This window comes from Calonectris borealis, chromosome 15 (genome assembly GCF_964195595.1).
Source record: "Calonectris borealis chromosome 15, bCalBor7.hap1.2, whole genome shotgun sequence".
Classification (NCBI taxonomy): Eukaryota; Metazoa; Chordata; class Aves; order Procellariiformes; family Procellariidae; genus Calonectris; species Calonectris borealis.
This window is the reverse complement of record NC_134326.1, coordinates 3722704-3742370: the sequence shown is the minus strand read 5'-3', so window position 1 is coordinate 3742370 and position 19667 is coordinate 3722704. Positions and strand designations below refer to the sequence as shown.

The following is a 19667-nucleotide window of genomic DNA, read 5'->3' as shown; positions in this document are numbered from 1 at the left end:
TCTATTGAAAGGATATCCAACATGAAATATCTTTCCAGGTATGAGAAATACCAAATTCTTTTGACAGCATAACTTAAGTGGCTGACTTCTTCTGTAACATGTAAAACCATCTGGTTTTTTAGGAATATGCTTTGACTTAAACTGCTAGTACACCATAAAATATTTGAGATTGGATCATCTGTTTCTTACGACCTAAGTTTGGGCTTTGTTTCTAATTTCAGAAATAATGTTACCGCAAGAATTTTTCTCTTTCTCTCCTTTTTTCCTCTGCTTTGCATACCTAACAGTTACAGAATTTCTTATTTTGTATCTCCCACAACATTGAATCAAGTAGAACTTAACTTTTAAAGTAATCTGATCTGAACCAAAATTTATGGAAAGCAGAAAGGGAATGCTTTTCTTAGCTGGGACAATGTAAACTTATTACTCCAGTATCAAAATCTCATTTTCCCCACATTCAAATAAAAATATCATAGAAGATTTTTTAAAAGCGTATGATAAAGCAATGTGTATTTTAAGCCCAAGCAAGGGGTTAAACACCCCTAGTGTAACTTAAGCTGGCAGACTAGTCCTCTGTTTTTTCTTTTTTAGCAATGTTCTTAATTGCTTCTTTAATTTGATGTGTATATATTTTAAGACCCAGTTTGTTTTCTGTCTAATTGTGAAGTAAATCGAGCCTCGGTTTTTTTAGGCATTTTGTCAATCCTGATCCCTTTATCAAGGAATGAGGTGTTAGATGTGGAGGGATTGCTTTCTCTGCCAAAGAAAAAGGCTGATGCAACATGAGCAGATAAATTTGGAGGTTAAACACTTGAAATGGTGATACATCTCAAAGGAAAAACATGGCCATGTTCCTAATAGAGGGCTATCTAAAATTAGGTGCTTAAGTTTGGCCTAATTTTCTGCAGAACAGTACGTCCTCTTGCTTGCATCAATTGAGGCAAAAGGTAATCTGAGTTTTAAGAAACTCAGTGCAGATTTTCTCTAGCTTAACTTTGGGCGTTCATGTTAATTAGTGTCTGTAAATATCTAGTGCCCTGAGACCTCACAGGAGTGATGCTTCAGACTGGGTAGAGGCAGGGAGTAAAGGGAAATCCAGATTAAGAATTGTATTTAATAAAAAGTTAGTAATGTAGATGAGCCGTTGTTGTTCTGAAAACTTTCCCTGGGGAAAAAAATCCTACATTATATGTCAGATCTCCCTTTTTTGCCAATTTAAAAGCATTTGAAGTATAATGAGAACTAGATCTCCCAAACTTTGGCTCTAGTTTGCAGATGATTTCTGTTTCAGTTTATAATAATTTTAAATTACATGTTAAGACAGCTTCAAAGCATGGTTTATCTAGCAGAATCAGCCACCGAGGCTTTACAGATTGTGCACCCAAATTTAGAGGGTTTTTTAGTGTTTAAATGACTGTTTTCTGTAGTATAGTACTAAAACTTGTTAGCAAGTTTTAAACTGAAGCAGCTTTGTTTTTAAGTATTGAATATTTCATAGATAGGTAGGTTTGCTTGGGGGGTTTGGTGTTTTTTTTTCATCCTAATTGCCAGCGTATTTATTAATTTATAGTTGCAGAGCCTACATCTTGTACAGTTAACAAGAAGTGGTGCTCTCATTTTACATCTTCTTGATAAAATGAGTGAAGGTTTCATCTTGCTCCACATTACATTCTGTGTATCGTGGAGTAATATTGTAATGTAGTTTAACGTCAGTACTTTATGGGAGACTTCAAGGTTTTTCTCTGTTGAGGAAAGTCCAAGGTAGGCATTTAGCATATAGAAACACTACAGTAAGCGTTAGGAGTGTCTCATTGTATCCAGAAGGATGGTTATAGTGTGGCAGAAACTAAAAATTAGGAAAGATGAGGGATTAGGAAAAAATCATTTGTGGGTGCTGACCCATTCGTAGGTCTTACACATGTAAGAAGAGACATACAAAACAGTCGGCCAATGCAGTACGCGTATTCACAGTTGAAAATGTAGCCGATAAGGGAAAACCTTCAGTTGTTAAACTGCCCCCCGAAGATCTATACTTACTCTCCCCTTCATTTCTCTGTGAACCTAAAGCTAGTTTGTCCCGTGCGTCTCTGCTGATCCCTTTGCTTACTGAAGAGCAGCAGAGTGGAAGTTAGACTGTGGCTCACAGATGTGCAGCAGTGAAACTTCAGAAGTTCTGTCACTTTACAAATGTGAATATAGCACAAACTAGTGCTGTTACTTGTAAGAATGTAAGGATGTGGAGATTAGGCACTCCATACTTCGATAAAGGAGGAGTCCCTTCTCTTCTCTTGAAATAAATAACTCCCTTCATAATCAAAATAATCTACAGAGAAAACATAGAAAGCCCTGATTCCTTTCTACTGCTAAAGCCAGAAACAGAAGGAATTTTACCTGGCTGATTTGGTTTAATTCCATTATTCCTCCTTTGTATCATCTTGATTTAGATCTCCTTTTTTTCTTGATTATTCCCTGCAAATGGTCATATATTTTTATGTATACTTGTAGTTTGTCCTAGCTATGCACTTTCATTTCTTTCAGTCTTTCCTTTCTGAATTCCTTGCAATTTCTTGGCTTCTTTATGGTTCTAAAACTTTGAGTGTTTAGTTCACGTTAATCTTTAAAAGTCTGAGGAATGAAGCAGAGAGAGTGAAGGAAATTCTAAAATTATTGAAGGAAAAAAAAAATCTCAACATCCAGTTCTAAAAGTTGAAATTGCAATGATACGCATGTATGCGGTAGCAGTTATCCCCTGGTAAGCTTTGCACCTCTGAGGCAGGATCAAACCCATAGATTGCAACACATTTTTCATCAGACACCTTTTCACCCAGGTTAGGAGTTAAGAGGTAGGTCCAATTTCAGTGTCTCTTTAAAGCACTACAAAAAGATTTTGTTACCTGTGTATCTTCGATACTTCAGCTTAGAAGAGAAGATACTGCACTATACAAGATTATTCTGTTAAAAATGGCTTGCCATATGTGGCTGTTAATTTTTAATTATTTACTTTGCTGCAGGAGTGGAACCATCATATCAATGGAGCGACTCACAGCCGACGTTGTCAGCTGCTGCTTGAAATGTATGAATTTGAAGTACAGTAAAATTCTTGTGGCATGAGGGCATGTACAACTAAATAATGGTCAATTATGTTGCACAGGTTTAGAAAACATGCTGTGCCTTGTAGGGAATAAAAACATGCAACTTAGAGCATCTTCAGGACAAAAAAGGGATCTCGGTTCATAACTTGAATCCTACTGATCTATATGTAATGTTTTAAAGAGTTGGATCTTAAGAGTTGAGAATCTATTGTAATTTTTTACTAATCACTTATACCAACTTCTAAATTTGTGTTGTAAAACAAACTGTGTGCAATTTGTATTATAAATTGGCAGGCATGTTGCATATAGTGTAGAAGTTTCTCATTTAAGAATAACACTTGTGTTCTGTCAATAGGTACCGCTCATGTCTCTTGTAGTGGTCCTGTAGTGGGCAGTGTTACCATGTGTTTTATCTGTGTTAACGTGTATGCATGTATGCAAATTATGACATAGGTAGAGGAGATTGTATTTTTCTCATCTTTTCTTTTTTTTTTGTTTCTTTTAAGATATCCAGAATGGAATCCTGACAGTGATTCAGGACATGGAATGTAAGTAGTAATGAATTTTAAAGTATTTGTAATTCTTTATTTGAAGCAGAGGACGTTCTTAACGTTTTATGTGAAACAACACACCTTTTCTTCAAATGGATACCTCCCTTTGTTTTCTACTAGCTGAAGAGCAGCAGTAAAAGTAGCTGAAGTTGACATCTCGTTGGATGCTCTGCAGAAATTAGGGGTTTTTTTAAAGAATGAAAGCCTCACAGTTTTTTTTTTAAAATTAAGGTGTTCTTTCCCCTCTTTCTAGGGGTGATCCCTTTATGTTGCAGCAATCCACAAACCCTGCACCAGGAATTCTGGGACCACCACCACCTCCATTTCACCTTGGAGGACCTCCTGTTGGGCCAAGAGGTAACACTAACAGGCACCTGCTTTTACAAGACTTAAGATCTTGCTTTTTTTTTCCCCTTGTTTTAATTTGATACTGGTGTTTTAGCAAAACAAAACACTCAGTTTTCTGAGCAGTAGAACTGAAATACATTAGTCCCTCCCTAGCCAAAGACTGGTACTCGGTTCCCACACTCTCACTTTTCCACCATCTGCTAATTACCAGCCATGTTATTATGGCTGGCTTTTTAACTGTTTGATTTCTTTTTTTCCTGTCTAGAAATTTTTTGTTTTGTCTTCCATTTAGCTACACGTTGGTGGTTTTTTCTGTGAAATTTGCAAGAATTCAATGTCCTGAGTGGTTTTTTCCCCCTTGATTAATATCAAATGAATTTGATGAATAGACTTGAATAGCAACTGAGAAATAGGAAGATAGATCGTGGAAGCCTCTTATTCACAGGAAGGCAGGCTAAGAGTCGGGTTCTTGCTTGAAGTTGTTACTTCCTTTGAAGTTGTTACTGCCTTTTAAATAGTTAGAGTGACTAAAAAGCAAAACGAGTTAATTTTCCGAGCTATCCTGACAGGGTACAAGTATTTCAGACACTTTAAAGGATTTTTTAGATGACAGATGCATTCATACTTAATTTCATTAAAATAATACTGTTAATTTTTCAAAACATCTTGAACTTGACTTCGAGCCAAACTATCTGAAAGGCTTTTTTCAGGTGTTTCTTGGGAAAATGGGCATTATGATAGAACTTGTGTTGTTTTAGAACCAAAACCATTTTTTTTTTCTATACCTAAAACCTCAATTGTAAAAAGGGTATCTTAGTTAAAGAGATCTCACATCTTCTGTGTACGGAGACATTTTGCTATGGCAAATCTTACTCTAAAACAGGAGAGATTTTTTTCAATGGGGTTTACTTATTCTCTGCTATTTCTGCACGTCAGTAAGGGCAGCTCTTTCTCTAATGTTGAACTGAACAGAATGATCGGGAAGGAGGATCTCAAGTTACAAGAGCTCTGAAATAAAGTAACAGCCTTTTCAGACTGTAATGAAATAATTAGTTTTTAAAATGTGACGTCATTCTGGTTTAGTATTACAAGTGACTTGTATCTCTTAAAAACTTGTAAAGAGACATGTTAATAGCAGTCTTGCAGGTTGAACTAAGCTTGCTCATCTTTTAATTTCTTAAAGGAGCTGGAAATGGAAATATGCAAGGACCGAGACACATGCAAAAGGGCAGAGTGGTTAGTATTAAAAATTTGTTGTGTTTTTTTTTTTAAACCACAATTTGATGCACATATGCTTTTTGTTTGCTTTCATAAGATTTTTTTTGAATGAATGGGTTGTCTTTAAAAGTGAGATTTTAGGGTTTATTTGTGTGGAAATACCAAAGCTTTGGAATAAGATTGCGGTTTCGTTGTGCCAAGTACTCTACAAAATATTTGTTCCAAAACGGTACAGACTCTATTTAAACACTCTCGCTGTGGGACGTGAACATACAGAAAGGCAACTTTGGCGTGGTAGGCATCTTCCTCTGTGCAAATCCCTGAAGGTTCTGTGCCTTTTCTGTATGCATCTTGTTTTAGTTACTACTGAAGATCTAAAAATTAAAAAAAAAAAAAAAAGAAAGATAAAAGTAGAGCAGAGCCTTGACAGACTTTCTTTTTAGGTTAGCTGATACACATTTTCTTTCAATGTTGTGTATGCATGCTTTGTCTTCCACAGGAAACAAGCAGAGTTGTTCACATCATGGATTTCCAGAGGGGAAAGAACTTGAGATATCAGCTGCTTCAGCTTGTTGAACCATTTGGAATAATTACAAATCACCTGATTCTAAACAAAATCAATGAGGTGAGATTAGGCCCTTTAGTACTGCTGTTGGTACTGTTCGGTGACTTTAGTATGCTTGCTGTCTGAGCTTGATTTTTGTAAAAGGACTTGCTCAGCTACCAAGCAAGATTACACACGTGTCACCAAGGTCGCATGTGTGAAAGGAAGAGTGACTAGTATGTTTCTTTCCAGAAATGCTGGAAATGTAGTACTGCATTTTAACTTACATATTCTTTAAAATATCCTTCTTGTTGCTTGTTCATAGCTTTCTCAAAAATAAACTATGCTTACAAATTCTGTTCTTGTTCTAATATACTTTGAACACTTATTTGGTCTTAGTTTGTATTATACCGAGTGTCATGTTTTGAAGTGTGGAAAAAGCCAATATCATAGAAGAGAAAAAGCAGGAAGCAATTGAATGTTCTGAATCCAAATCTAGGTGGAATGTAAACAAACCAAATAGTTCTGTTTGTGCACCTAAATAAAGTATGAGAAATTCATGCCAAGTTCTGCAGGTCAGTTAACGTTGTAACCAAAAGGCAATTTTCATTTTTGATGCAGCTATTTTTACAGGAAAGCAAGGAAGAGCTTGAGATTTTAAACAAAAATACTAATTCTTGAAGGAGTAGCGTTTAATTTGTTTTTATATGATTTCAGGCATTTATTGAAATGTCGACCACTGAAGATGCCCAGGCTGCAGTAGAATACTATTCAACAACACCTGCGCTGGTATTTGGTAAACCAGTCAGAGTCCACTTGTCACAGAAATACAAAAGAATAAAGGTAAAACACTTCTGCTTTTTTTTAACATTGCCTTATTTTGATCTGGGGCAGTCAGTGTTATGAGGCCATTGCCTTTACGTTATTCTTTATTTATGTACTTCTCGGCTGTATCAACTTAATCAAGGGACAGTCACCCACGTATATTTTATGTAGGATGCCTTTAAAAATTTAATTCTCTTAATTTTAGAAACCTGAGGGCAAGCCTGACCAAAAAACTGAGCCGCCAAAACCAGAACTTGGTCGTGTGATCCACCTCAGCAATTTACCTCATTCAGGATACTCGGACAACGCAGTACTCAAACTGGCTGAACCGTATGGAAAAATTAAGAACTACATACTCATGAGAATGAAAAGCCAGGTAACTGACCATAGGAACGTACATGTGTGAAGATTGAAACTAAGGTTTTTAACTGTGAAGAAATGACATGCCTTTAATTGGTGCATGTGTAGACTTTGTGCTCTAGCATAGATATGGAAATTATTAGAGGACTATGTAGGTGGTGTTTTGCTATCTAGCTTACTGCAAAATGTTACTGTAATGTGAGCTGCTTTCAAAAAAAAAAAACAGGCCTCAGCTTGAAGAAGGCATATTTAGCACTGAGGCTTAATTTTTTTGTTATGCAGATTTCTAGGAGTCTTGGAACTTTTTTTAAGGCTGAAAAATCATTACCTATGAAACATTAACAAATACATTCCACTATTACACATTTCTTTCGTTTACCCTTTATTTCTCGTTCTTTAAAACTAAACAAAAGCAGTCCTGCTGTGGCTCTCTAACTTAAAAAAAAATTTGAAGATAGTGCATTGCATGTGTATAGTAAAATGCTTTGGATGTGCATGTACATGATTTCTATAAATACACAGGAGTTTAAAGTGTTTAGTTCTAAATTTTTTTTCAGCTTTGCTGTCCCAGTTTGCTGCTCCCTTGAGTTAAATAAGAAATTCCAGCACTTTTTCAATGAGATGAGTGCCTGAATCCCCTAATGCCACACTTGTGGAATGAAAAATTACTAGAATCTATTGTATGACCCCTAGGAAGTCCTCCCTGACCTTATTTCACTGGAAAAATAAAATCCCTTGCTGTCTAAATTGGATGCAGAAACAGCTTTCTTCTATCTGCCAATGATACTCTAGCCCAGATGTGTTTTTTTAAAAGCTTGTTTGGCAAACTTAGTGTGTCATAGGTTTGTTTCTTGGAGGAACACCTCACAAAGCAGGGCTTATGGACCAGCAGTTGTTGCCTTTCTGTTTCAGGCTTCTCTCAAAAAATAAAAATAAAATACTGGGGTAGTTTCTCAGCTACCCTGGATTTCCCAGACAAATGAGTTTTATTGTCCAGTTGCTTTTTGTTTGGAATTATATTTTACTTTATGGTGACCTTTCTTTTTTTCAGATTATTTAAATGCCTATTGTTTCATTTCAGAACTTTCTATGGGACAGATATTACTGAATTGAAAAGCTGGGATATATAGAGGACTTTGGTTAATTTTAAAACGTACAGCTAGTTTGGAGAGGATGGATATAGCTGAATCTTATAATTTTGTTTCAGCATTTGGAAACGCTGTGTTTTAAGTTAAATAGCTTTGCCTGCAAAAGTGTTGTGTATTTCATAGTTGTTTTTAATGCGTGTTTTAATATTTTCAGGCTTTCATTGAGATGGAGACCAGAGAAGATGCTTTAGCTATGGTTGAGCATTGTGCCAACAAAGCGCTTTGGTTCCAAGGCAGATGTGTGAAAGTGGATTTATCTGAAAAATACAAGAAACTGGTGTTAAGGGTAAGTAGTGCTTTTAGTTTTTTAATTGTAGTTAAAGGTGTAAAGTGAAGTAGAAGACAGCTATTGCTTATTGAGAATTCAATGCCACTTGTAAAATGGAAGGATTCACTTTAGTATTTCTGGATACTTAAGTGCAGTTACTTAGCATGAGTGTGGTGTTATGAGGCCTAGAACAAAGGAAAAGGATTTTTTCTCAGATTAAACAAAACCCAAACAACTACTAGAATTCAGATTTTAGAGTAATTGGTGTAGATTTTAATTAAAATTTCTCCATTTAGAACATTCTGTAATGTGGGTTCTTTTTTTCTCATCCCCCTCTGAAAATGATCAGTGAGTAAAACCAAGCTGGGTGGCAGAACTATGTACTCACACATTGTGTGCTTAATTCTTGGCTTTTCTTTTCACAGCTGCTGGTCGGTTTGTCCATTTCATTGTACACGTACTCTTGTGTACAGAACAAAGACAAAATGTTATTAGGGACTCCTTTTTAAACTATGAAGTATTACAACAGAATGTGTTTGCTGTGTTGGGTGCCATCCAAAACCTTTTTTCTTTAGCACCAGAAAGCTTTTTGATCCCTGTTGTGGACACTAACCCCAACTACCTAGATAGATAGATTTAGTCTTATGATCTAATTTTTAAGAATAAGCTTTGCATGTGCAGCTCATATCAAGGAGGGAAGAGTTGGCTGATAGCTTTTTTTTTTTGACATAACACCTAATGCTAATAATACTCTTGCAATTATAAGACTTTCTCCATCAGACTAGGACACTGGGTAGAAAAGCAGGAAAAAACTGAACTGTCAAGCTGCCTCATAAAATACATAAGCTTTCTATTGTGGTGTATGGAGAAATCTTACTATTGCACATGATCATGCACCAAAAATGAACACTTTATATGGCAAATTAAATACTTAACCAATGCATTGAATAGTTTTCCATGTTATTACCATACAAGTGGAATTTCCTATTCAGTAACTCCTAAATAAGTGTTTCGAGTCTTCAAAAGCTTTCCATGTAGCCCACTACTAATGATAGAGTGTAGATTAAGACTGATTTGTGCCATTGCCTGCACCACACTGTATCAGTTCATAAACAAAAGAGGAATTGTTGATGATTCTTCTGGAGCAGGATATCCCATTTGTTTTGTATTGAATAAGTGATAATTACTGTGAATAAAGACATGGGATTTCTAGGTTGGTAAGGCCCTGTCTAGCATAATAGCAGTTGATTAATCGGTTGGTAGGTGGGCATGGTAAAAGAGTACCTGTGGATTAACATAATTGGAAGCGCTTGGCTAGATTATGCTGTCTGGTCTGCATTAATACTGCAACAGTTGTATAAATAATAGTCTACTGTGACTTACAAATTTTTTTATTTGATTTCAGATTCCAAACAAAGGAGTTGAACTGCTGAAAAAGGATAAAACTAGGTAATTTCTTATTGCTAATGTTGCATAATGTAGTTTAAAAGAAATATGAAAATACTTTATCCAGAGTATAGAAATGATACAAAAGAAGTCAAGCAAGCTCTGAGATCAAACTGTGCCCTGAGATTACTGTTTCTAATATGTTACCTACCCTCTTCCTCTAATGATGGAGATTTCACAGCCTCTTCAGGCTCCTCAAGAAATCTTTTCCAGTCCTTAATTAGCTTTGCCTTCCTGCAGTTTAAACCCATGAGCAGTTGTCCTGTCTTGTAAGGACAGTTCCTCCTTGCAGCAGCCTTTTGCATATTTGAAGAATGGTATCCTTCAAGGTTTCCCTCAACCTTCCATTCCCTGAACTAAAACACAATCTTTTTCAGGCTTGTCTAGAAAAATACAGCGTACCTTTTTTTAGTCATTTCTGGGCTCTCTTCAGGTTTACGAGCAAGTATTCTTTGTTCTTTACAGAAAGAGAACATATTCTCCAGACAGCAAAGATTCTCCAAGTGATAAGAAGTCTAAAACAGATGCTACTCAGAAACCTGAAAGTGGTAGTGTAGAAGATAAAGTGAAAGAGGAGAAACAAGACGATGCTGCTGAGCCGTCGGGCGCTAAAAGCAGTGAACAGGCAGACCAAGATGAGCCTAGTTTGCTCCTTGAATCTGAAGATGAGCTGCTAGTGGATGAGGAGGAAGCAGCAGCACTGTTAGAAAGTGGCAGCTCAGCAGCAGATGATGCAGATGTTGCCAATTTAGCTGATGTGACTACTGAAGAAAAAAAGGACACAACTGATGATGTGACCGTAAAAACTGAGGGCAATGTTGTGGCCAATCCAGCAACAAAGAAAAAGCTTAAAAAGGTAATGATATAGCAAGGTACCTGAGTGTGGAGAAGCCTGTCTAACTTAAATAGCACACCACAGTACATTCAATTTAGACCTTTTTCTGTGGGTCTTTAGAACACATGCATGGCACACCTGTCTGAAGAGAAACAGGTGTTAAAGCTCCTGTGAAGAAAATGGAAGATCCCATTGGATGCAACTTGCAAATTGGATCAGTTATAAATCACTGTTTCTGTTTTGACAGAAACTGTTAACTCGTAGGCTTCTACCCGTGTCGCTTCCTGGGGTTTTTCTTGCCTTTCTCTTCACCCCTTTTTTGACTAATACTAAGCAACCAGGAACTGTTTTCTCCTGAGCAGTCTCTCATGAGACTGTCCGTAGTTAGTTACTCTTTTGAGCGCAGAGCAGAACAGTAACATTCGAAAACTTACTTATTTGGGACTTGAGGCTGATCTAGCCTCGGACAAAATTGTATGTACACCTACTCTTTATGCTTAGCCAGAAGGTAGGCAGGTCCATTTGTGGTTAGCCAAAGCCCATTTCCAATTGCGGGAGGAGGGGGGGAAGTACTTTCAAGGTGTTTGCAGTCATAGGCTACTTGCTGTGAATTTCCTGTTTCTGACCAGATGATCCCACAGTCTTGTGGTGTTTTATGTCCTACCAGCTGCTTTTTTAATGTTTAAATCATACTTGGTTATGTGGAGTAGCATGCAAAGTTTTAGTAACGTTACTGACTTAGAATGTTGTTTTGCAAAAAAGTAAGGCATGTTCCTTATTCTTAATCAATGAAGTGTGCATGGTTTTCAGTTTTAGGGGATCCTTCTATCAGGAAGCTAGTTACATGGTGTTGGGATTAATATTGCCAATGCAAACGGCAGTGATTGTTTCTTATTATATGTGGATATCTGTTACGATAAACTGCCTCAAAACCCAGACTTGCTTCCTTGAAGACCTACGTTCTTAGAGCACAGATGTAAAGCTAATGCTATTTCAGTACTACTCAGGATTGCTGTTAAGTATGTGGAATACTGATGTCTCCGTATCAGCAGGAACATTTAAAAAAAAAAAAAACAGAATTCAGACAGATTCACTGTCTTTTAATCAAGCTGGATTTTAAGAGACCTCCACTGTTTTGGTGGTTGGTGTCTTTTGGGTTGTTTTTTGTTTGTTTGTTTTAAATGCAGAAGCTCCAAGCTTTCCACTGGTTGAAAAAAAGCTCTTAATTTTTTTTTTTAAAATGAACTTTCATATTATTAGTGGGCACAGAAGTATTCTGGTAAGGTTTTACCTTTTACGCAGGCATGAATTTGAGGATCATGTGGGACTGTCTCAAATAGAAACAAAACTTGCGCATTCCAAAATGACTTCCACTTAAAATTAAAATACTCGTGTTAAAAAGACTTTCAAAGTAAGAATAGAGCAAAAAGGTACTGAAATTCTGAAGTTGAAGATCATATGTTGATATAACAGTGGACCCTCATGATGCAAAACCAAAAAATTTATTCTGAAATTGAACACTTGATTCTGGGACAGTGGAGTACATTTGAAAAGAGCTTGTTACGCTTCTGCATGCTTGAGTAACCTTTTGAATGAGTGAGGGTAGGTCTTGAAGGAAGAATTTGAGCATTTTTCCAGGGAATTTGGAGAAGATATTTCTCTTCTGAAACTTAAGACGGTTTGAGGGAAATGTTTTAGAATGAGCTGACATAAGGAAAACATTTTCTCAACAGCGATACGTGGGTGGCTTTCCACGGAGCATGGAAGGTTTTGTCACTCTAGATGAGGTTGGTGATGAAGAAGACTCGGATCATCAAAAACTCCGCAAGTCGGGTTTGGCAGTAAAATCTGCTGGCAAAAACGATGATAGTTTGGCAGAAATCAAGGTAGACAAGATTGAGGAGCCAGAGCAGGAAAATGAAACGTTAGAAAATGGAACCAAAACCGAAGATAATTCGAAGGCTGAAACTGTTGAAGCTTCTGATACCACAGCAGCACAGGATACTGAGAAAAATGCCCATGAAAATACAGACACCCAGGATGAACAGGAAACAAAGAATGTCCAAGAGAAATCTCTTGTTCCAGATGAATTTAGGATTGGGCCATACCAGCCAAACATTCCTGTTGGTAAGGCTGTTTCCATTTCTTTTCAAATATGTCTCTGTGCATTGCAGTAGCATTTCTCATTTCATTTGCCTTTTATTTCTGGCAACACATTGCCTCTGAGCCTTTCATTTTAGGGCTTCCCACTCCTCTCCCCTTCTTCACTCCTCCCGTAACCCTAGTATTTTCTTTTTTCCCCTTATTTTCATACAGTTCTCCATAACACTTTCCTTAGGCAGAAATTAAATTGGAAGAGGTATATTTTAGCAACACAAATTCAATTAACAGCACAAATCACAATAGTGGTGATAGTTTAGATTCATACTAAATACTCAGAACTCAGAAACGAATCACAGAACGTTGTTAGTTCTTTTGAAGGAACCAATAAAATGGACCCTTAATCTGAAAGGTTGATTTTTAAAATAAAAAAAAAGAAAAAAAGCCTGCACATATTTAGTTATTACTAGGCCCCGGTTTGACTAAACTAAAACAAGGACTTTTAAAGTTAAAGCAGCTTTTAATGTAAAGTGAATTATGGTTTTAAGATTTAGCTGAAATGACATATGACATTAAAAGAAATGATGTAGAGTAGATCTCTTAGTTTATTTTGTGGTGTTTACTTCTCTAGGTGTGAATTATGTGGTACCCAAAACAGGGTTTTATTGCAAATTGTGTTCCCTGTTCTACACAAATGAAGATGTTGCAAAAAAGACCCATTGCAGCAGCCTTCCTCATTATCAAAAGTTGAAGGTAAGGCAAAAACTTGTTCATTTTAAATGGCGTGATTCTTTCCTGGGGAATAGATCTGAACGAGACTGGACTGAGGAAAAAAAAAAAACCTTTCAGGCAGTGGAAATTGGCTTATTCTATAACTTTTAACTCAAGCTAGACCTCTCCAAAACTTCATCTTTTGAAAATAATATACAGGATACACATTTTAAAGATGGGCTCCAGCTTTTTTTTCTGTAAATTTGAATTAAAGAGGGCATTCTGATTGGAGTAAAGGCCAGGCTTAGAAGTAGCGGTGCAGAGTAAATACAGATGACTCAAATCCCTTCCAGTTGTCCCTTTGAGAGTATTTTTAACCAGCTTAAGCTGAAGTTTTTATATATTTAAAAAAAAAAATCCATATTTGCAACTTCTGATTTTGTGAGCATGTTTTAAAATTTCTAATTGGATTAGGTATCACATGATTGCATGGCATGAATGATTATGCTGCTGCTGTATCTTTGTGTACTGGGAGCTGCTTTTAAATACCGCCTCTGAGAAAGGGAAATCCTAAATGAAGTTCTAATAATAATGCAGTGTTCACATAAATTGATTTCATACCAGTCGATTATTGAGCTGAAAACAAACCCCGGGGGTACCAAAGAAAAGAAGAAGGTGGCATCTCAGACTCAAAATGTTTGCTTTCTCCCTTGCAATAATAGGGAACCCTAAACAAATACAGGCCCTGGAAGGCAGATGGCACAAATAAATGTCACAAAGCAAACAACATTATCAAGGAGTAGATCAGAAAATCAATTACCATGCAGAATCTTGTAGTAAGACAAACCCACCTCATCCATCACCCATAGCTTTTTTTTTCTTTTTTTTTCCATCGAGGTACCTAATTATGGGACTTGATGTAAAAGGGGAAGTGGGGGAAATAATCCCAATTTATTAACTTTATCACTTACTCAAATGAAACATGATTTGATTTGCTTTTTCCAGGGCTCAAATGGCTAGCAAGCTGCTCTTGAATGACTTGGTGTGGTTTTAAAACCGGGGAAGGAAGGGGGGGAAATGGAGCTTTTGTTTCACTATGGCAAGGCACTTCTCTAGCTGGGAGTCTCGTTCACTTTGAGAGCAGTAAGAGTAAATAAATAGATGAATTGATATTGCCACCAAATGTCATCGAAGTGATAAAAATGTCCTCAAACTTCCAGAATAACCCTCTCTAGGGAGGTGCGATGTTTTTGTCCCTAGCTTTATAGATGGCACATTCTGACCAGGTAAGTGGCACAACTGCTGTGGCAAGTCCATGACAAGATGGAAAGCAATTCCCTCGCCTTGCCAGCCTGCTGGGAGGGCATTAACGGCAGGGCCAGGTAAATGCTGGCAGAGGCTGCCGTTCCGTGTTTACTGGTGGTGAGCTCCATGTTCGGTGACGTGAGGAAAACGTGGTGCTTCAGAGGAGCTCCACTTCACTTCAGCGTATGGAGAAGTGCCAGTGTTAGTTATGATCTTTGCAGTTAATACTCACAGATTTTACAACTTGAAAACTGGATTTATGTTTCTATTATTGATGTTGTGTCTGTGAGAAACTCTTTAAATATATCCAAAATATGGTTGCTTTCTTTTAACAGAAAATTCTGGATAAAATGGCAGAAGACCACAGGCAAAAGAAAGAAGCTTAAAAGGAAGGAAGGATGTAAGGAAAACAGTGGCTTTGTTTTTAATGTTAATCTTTTTTAAAAGCAGTACAAGTAGTAGATGGAAATACTGTATTCTTTTTTGTTTTAGTGAAATACAGTAGGCATTATAGGTCTGTTCATGTGTTAAATGTTGTAGCAAAAAGCATATGCAGTTAAGTTAATGACAAAAATTTGTTCTTAATGTGAGAATGGCAACAAGTTTTCGTTTTGACACTTCAAGCTATTAAAGAAAAAAAATCTTGCACCCTTGTGGAAAGCTCATCTATGGGAAGAAAACTTCATTTAAGTGAAATTTACTACTTTCAAGCTTCATAAATTGTCTTTCAATTCCATTCTCAATAAAAAATAAAAAGTAACACTGTATTTTTATTTTATCTAGAACATTCCATATTTCAGTCTGAGCCTAGCAGATATTTAATTTTGAGTGTAAGGCTGTCATTGCATTTCACTTTTGAAAAGTCTTTAAATGTAAGTTGCATTTTTAAATGTTGAATTGCAGTTTCTTTTAACGTCACTGCTGTTATATAGCAAATAGGAAAATTAGTGATTAGTCAGCTTTACAACTTCGTGATTTTTTTTTTCCTAAGCTCTTGATAGACTTTCCTATTCAGCTATTCTGTGTATTTTTAGTGAAAAGTAAATGCCCATTCTCCTCTGACCAGTATTATTTCCTTGAGCTCTTCCTGCTTTTACTTGAATCTTGTAGCTGTCGTACATCTCTAGTATATTCAAAAGCAGCATTTGAGTCCTGAAATGTAAAAAGGTATCTTTATATTCTTCACATGTAATTTTTTCATACCTGCATTTTAAAACCGTTTTTTGTTAAAATCTGGTTTCGTCAAGAATCTTTAGAACTGTGCTCTTAATGTACCTGCACATGTGATATGTGAACAGGAATTTGCATGTGTAACCTGTGTTTATCTGTAGTTTTTGTTATTTACTGCTTATTTGTGAATTCAGGTTACTAAAGTGATTTACCAATAAACAAAGCTAGGCAACAGTAATTCGTTATAGATGTTTGGCATGTTAACCAATGTGTCTACTGAACTCTTTACTCCTGTGTTCATGATACCACACTGAAACTCTAGCTCTCGTTTTAAAATTTGCATGTTTTAACACCTGTGATTTAGCGGCTTACTGCATAACTTTTCTTTCTCTTTCCTAAAACCTCTTTCGTTTCTAAACAAATTAAAATATCACTTGTTAAAACACTGGTAGGTATATTCTGCTGACAGTTTTATTTCTTGCATTTTATGGTATTTTCATCAAAGCTGAAGTTCAAGCCACATCATGTTCATGTGGATAAAAATGACTAGGGACAATTCTTTCAACCTGAGCCTCTTGGCCGAACAGGGAGGCTTCAGTGCTAAGAAGGGTTTTCAAATGTAGGAGGCTGAATCTTGATGAAGTTAATTTACTTAAGCAAATACATCTAGTAGACACAAGATGGTGTGTTTTATGGAAGTAAAGTCTTGATAACTTGTCTCCCCAGTTGGAACTTTCTGCTGTTGCATCCTCATAAAAAGGGGAGGTGTGCAATCCCTTTTGTGCAAGAATTAAGTATAGCTTCAACCACCTACTGTGATGGTAGCAGTTTCTCTGGGGACTCTCTATACAGAGTGGTGAAATGCTAATAAGCAGCTAATGGCGCAGATTTTATTTAAATAGCATATCCAGATTATAAAATCTTAACATGCAGTGACTCATTCTTGCACTTTTACAAAGATAAGTTACTGCTTTGTACATGGCGCTCATTAGTACGCAAAATTTTGTTTGTGTTTGTATGAAATCAATTAAATGTAATGCAGTGATTTAGTCTTAAAACTACTCTACAGCTTTCCTAGGCCCCTAAAAGAAAGTGCATGCAACAGCAGCCCTGCAGTCAGTTCTATTTTGACTAAGTCACAAGGATGTACTTGGAACCCCATCTGCTTATGATGACATTTGTCATTCATCTGTCTCCAAGAGGCTGCTGAGTTCATCAGCCAAGTAGAGGACCTGACTTCAAAGCAGTCATTCGATGTTTGGCAGTCATCCCGCTTCTCTCTAAAGACGGTAGATAAAAATTTATTTTGAAGGTCTTCCCCAAGCATTTTAACACTTTCCTTACAACATGCACAGTTGAGATTGGTATTTTAATACATTATTTTTAAAGTAGCCCTTCCTTAGCTATTAGCTGCATCTTAAATAGCTGTGCAGTTTGGTGATCTTACACCTAGCATCCTCAACCTGTTGTAAATGCTAACTTGTGTAACTGCTGGGGATTAAACTGTAGGAGGATGTTCCATCTTATTTAGTGTCTAAACATAAAGAAATCCCCGGAGTAAAGTAGTTACAGTATAGTCCAGATTCGGAGTCAAAAATCCCTTGCTCCCATCAACTCTCTGTTTCTGGTGTCGGTGGATGTTAGATGCCTAATGCATGTACTTTCACAACCCTGATCAGCTCTTTGTAAGTCTTCATGCCTATACATGTGCAACATGATCCTTTTATGTATCAGAAAATAAGTCAAGCCTAATTTGCTTCTGCAGAATGTCTTTACATGCAAAGGACAGGGATAGAATACATGCCTTACTCTAATTTCTGGTGAAAAGAAGGTACCAGAATAACTTGAGGACAGGTGCCAGAAACACACTTCAGTGGCAGATTGGTATGTGGTCTTGCCACGGGCTGCTTACTCTTTGGAAATAATTGTGTCTGCACTGCTCTGCGATTCAGATGCCAGCTTTCATACCTGAATTTCAACTCGGAAGAGTAACCCTAGAGGCTGTTGCCTCTTTGCTGTGTGTGTACTTCAGCAGAGGTGCAACGAGGCCCTGGGCTTGCTGAGCACTGTGGGAAGAAAGTAGAAAAAGAAGCCTCCGTGATAGATGAGAAAGCCACGTGTCATGCTGGATTTATTAAAAGAGAGTTGGAAATAGTTGTGGAAATAAAAGTAGTTAGAGCAGAGTAATCTTGATTTTTTTAAGGGTGACCCTTGCAGGGCTATTTTAAGGTTATACTTGGCTAGAAGGTAAGCATTTAGTGAGCGTATGACAGGCCACAGAGAAAGCTCCTGAGCCCTGGAAACAAGTTAGTAATTGTGACCAATAAAATCAGTATAAACAGCTTGATCAAGGGAGAATCAGTCCCCAGAAAATCTGAGAAAATCCAGACTTTCTGTAGAGTTGGCTATCCCTTACTCAAATTTAGAAGGAAGGAAGGAGGTAAAAGGGCTGAGCAGAGAAATGTTAATGAAATTGTTATCCTCAGATAGCCCCTTTCCTGCTTACAAGGCAGCCTACACGATTGTTTTGATAGCAGAGAAGACTTTCCAGCCTAACAGGTGGTGCGATGCGAAGAGCTAAGCTGAGCAAGTTGGTCTGTATGTTGCTAGCTCACCAACCGTTCTTGAGCCTGAAAAAATCTCCTCGCATTTGGTAACTCTCTAACCACTAATGGATTTCAGGGTTATCAAAGGTTGGTTACTTCTGTGCAACTTAGGCCTCAGTAACACACACTGTTGGGCTTTGCAGTTGCACAGAGAAACGTTTTTCTGCCATACATTTCCCAACTTGCTGCTGGGGCAGATTTCCTGCTTTTTGTGCTTATATGTCCGTCGTACTGAGGTGGGCGTTGAGTGGAGGTGGTTTTTGTGACACTGTTTTGACTCCAGATCAAGTCAGATTGCGTTCATCAGTGGCTCGGATGGAACAAAAGGTCTTTAACTCTGGTGTCTAGTTGCTTTGCTTTTTAAGAGGTTGTGAAGATCAGGGGACTGGAAAAGCCTGTTACCTAGGCAGAGTATTTGGGAGGATGGGTAAACACAGCGAGGAGCACAGCACCTGATCATTGCTAAAACCCCCGTGTGCTAGTTTTAGCAGGTAGTGTCTGAAGGAGAGAGCAATTTCCACCGTACCTGCAAGAAAAAGGGGGGGGGGAGAATCAAAGGAGAGAATAAAAATTGCTTTTTCACCCCATTTTGTAAATAGTGTTGAATTCTCGGCACTTACGTAGGTCCCAGAAAAGGGCGTTCATTATCTCCTGGTTCCCAATATAGAGCCTTAAAAACGCACGAGTCTAGTGCAGAAACGTTTGTTTTGTAAACAGGCGTGTTCTTCAGGAAGTATTAAATTCCTTTCCCCCCTCTGAAGCCCAGGACGCGGCTGGCGTCCCCAGAGGGAGGCTGGAAAAGGCTCGGGAGCCCTTGAGACGCGGCAGGGCGGGTTTCCTCGTGCGGTACCGCTCCCCGAGGCCTGCTCCCTCCCCGCGCTGCCCGCTGGCGTGCCCGGCGGGGGAGAGGCTGCAGCAGGCCGGGGCTGCACAGAGGGAGCGGTGCCCTCCCCGCACTAGTGCCGCTGCAAGCGGGGCAGGTCGGCCCTGGAAGCGGGAGGTGTTCGGGGACTACCTCGTTATTGGCGGGACTGGGCCTGCCCTGGGCCCCGGCGGGCCCCGCACCGCCTCCATCCCAGCCGGCGCCACAAGATGGAGGCTTGCCCTGCCCCGGCGGGACTACGCTTCCCGGCGTGCCCC

At 38.0% G+C, this 19667-nt stretch overlaps 1 protein-coding gene and 1 long non-coding RNA gene across 13 annotated transcripts in view; one reads left to right on the top strand and one right to left on the bottom strand.

Annotated features, from left to right (window-relative positions):
• Positions 1–16159, top strand: part of MATR3 (matrin 3) — a 27420-nt gene extending 11261 nt beyond the window's left edge. For 10 of the 12 annotated variants that reach the window (XM_075164049.1, XM_075164046.1, XM_075164045.1 and 7 more), the window contains 13 exons: positions 3012–3073; positions 3599–3640; positions 3897–4000; positions 5175–5227; positions 5709–5834; positions 6471–6596; positions 6784–6954; positions 8241–8372; positions 9760–9803; positions 10266–10656; positions 12369–12762; positions 13367–13488; positions 15087–16159. In XM_075164049.1, coding sequence (XP_075020150.1) covers positions 3012–3073; positions 3599–3640; positions 3897–4000; positions 5175–5227; positions 5709–5834; positions 6471–6596; positions 6784–6954; positions 8241–8372; positions 9760–9803; positions 10266–10656; positions 12369–12762; positions 13367–13488; positions 15087–15137 — 1818 coding nt within the window. In that variant the 3' untranslated portion in view covers positions 15138–16159. The remainder of the gene's footprint in view (positions 1–3011; positions 3074–3598; positions 3641–3896; positions 4001–5174; positions 5228–5708; positions 5835–6470; positions 6597–6783; positions 6955–8240; positions 8373–9759; positions 9804–10265; positions 10657–12368; positions 12763–13366; positions 13489–15086) is intronic. The other 2 variants (XM_075164053.1, XM_075164047.1) reach the window with 1 other exon arrangement.
• LOC142088594 (uncharacterized) lies at positions 15228–19667 on the bottom strand. Its single transcript, XR_012675877.1, has 2 exons — positions 17890–19667; positions 15228–17201 (listed from the first exon to the last, which is right to left on the bottom strand). It is a non-coding gene; the product is annotated as an uncharacterized LOC142088594 (long non-coding RNA).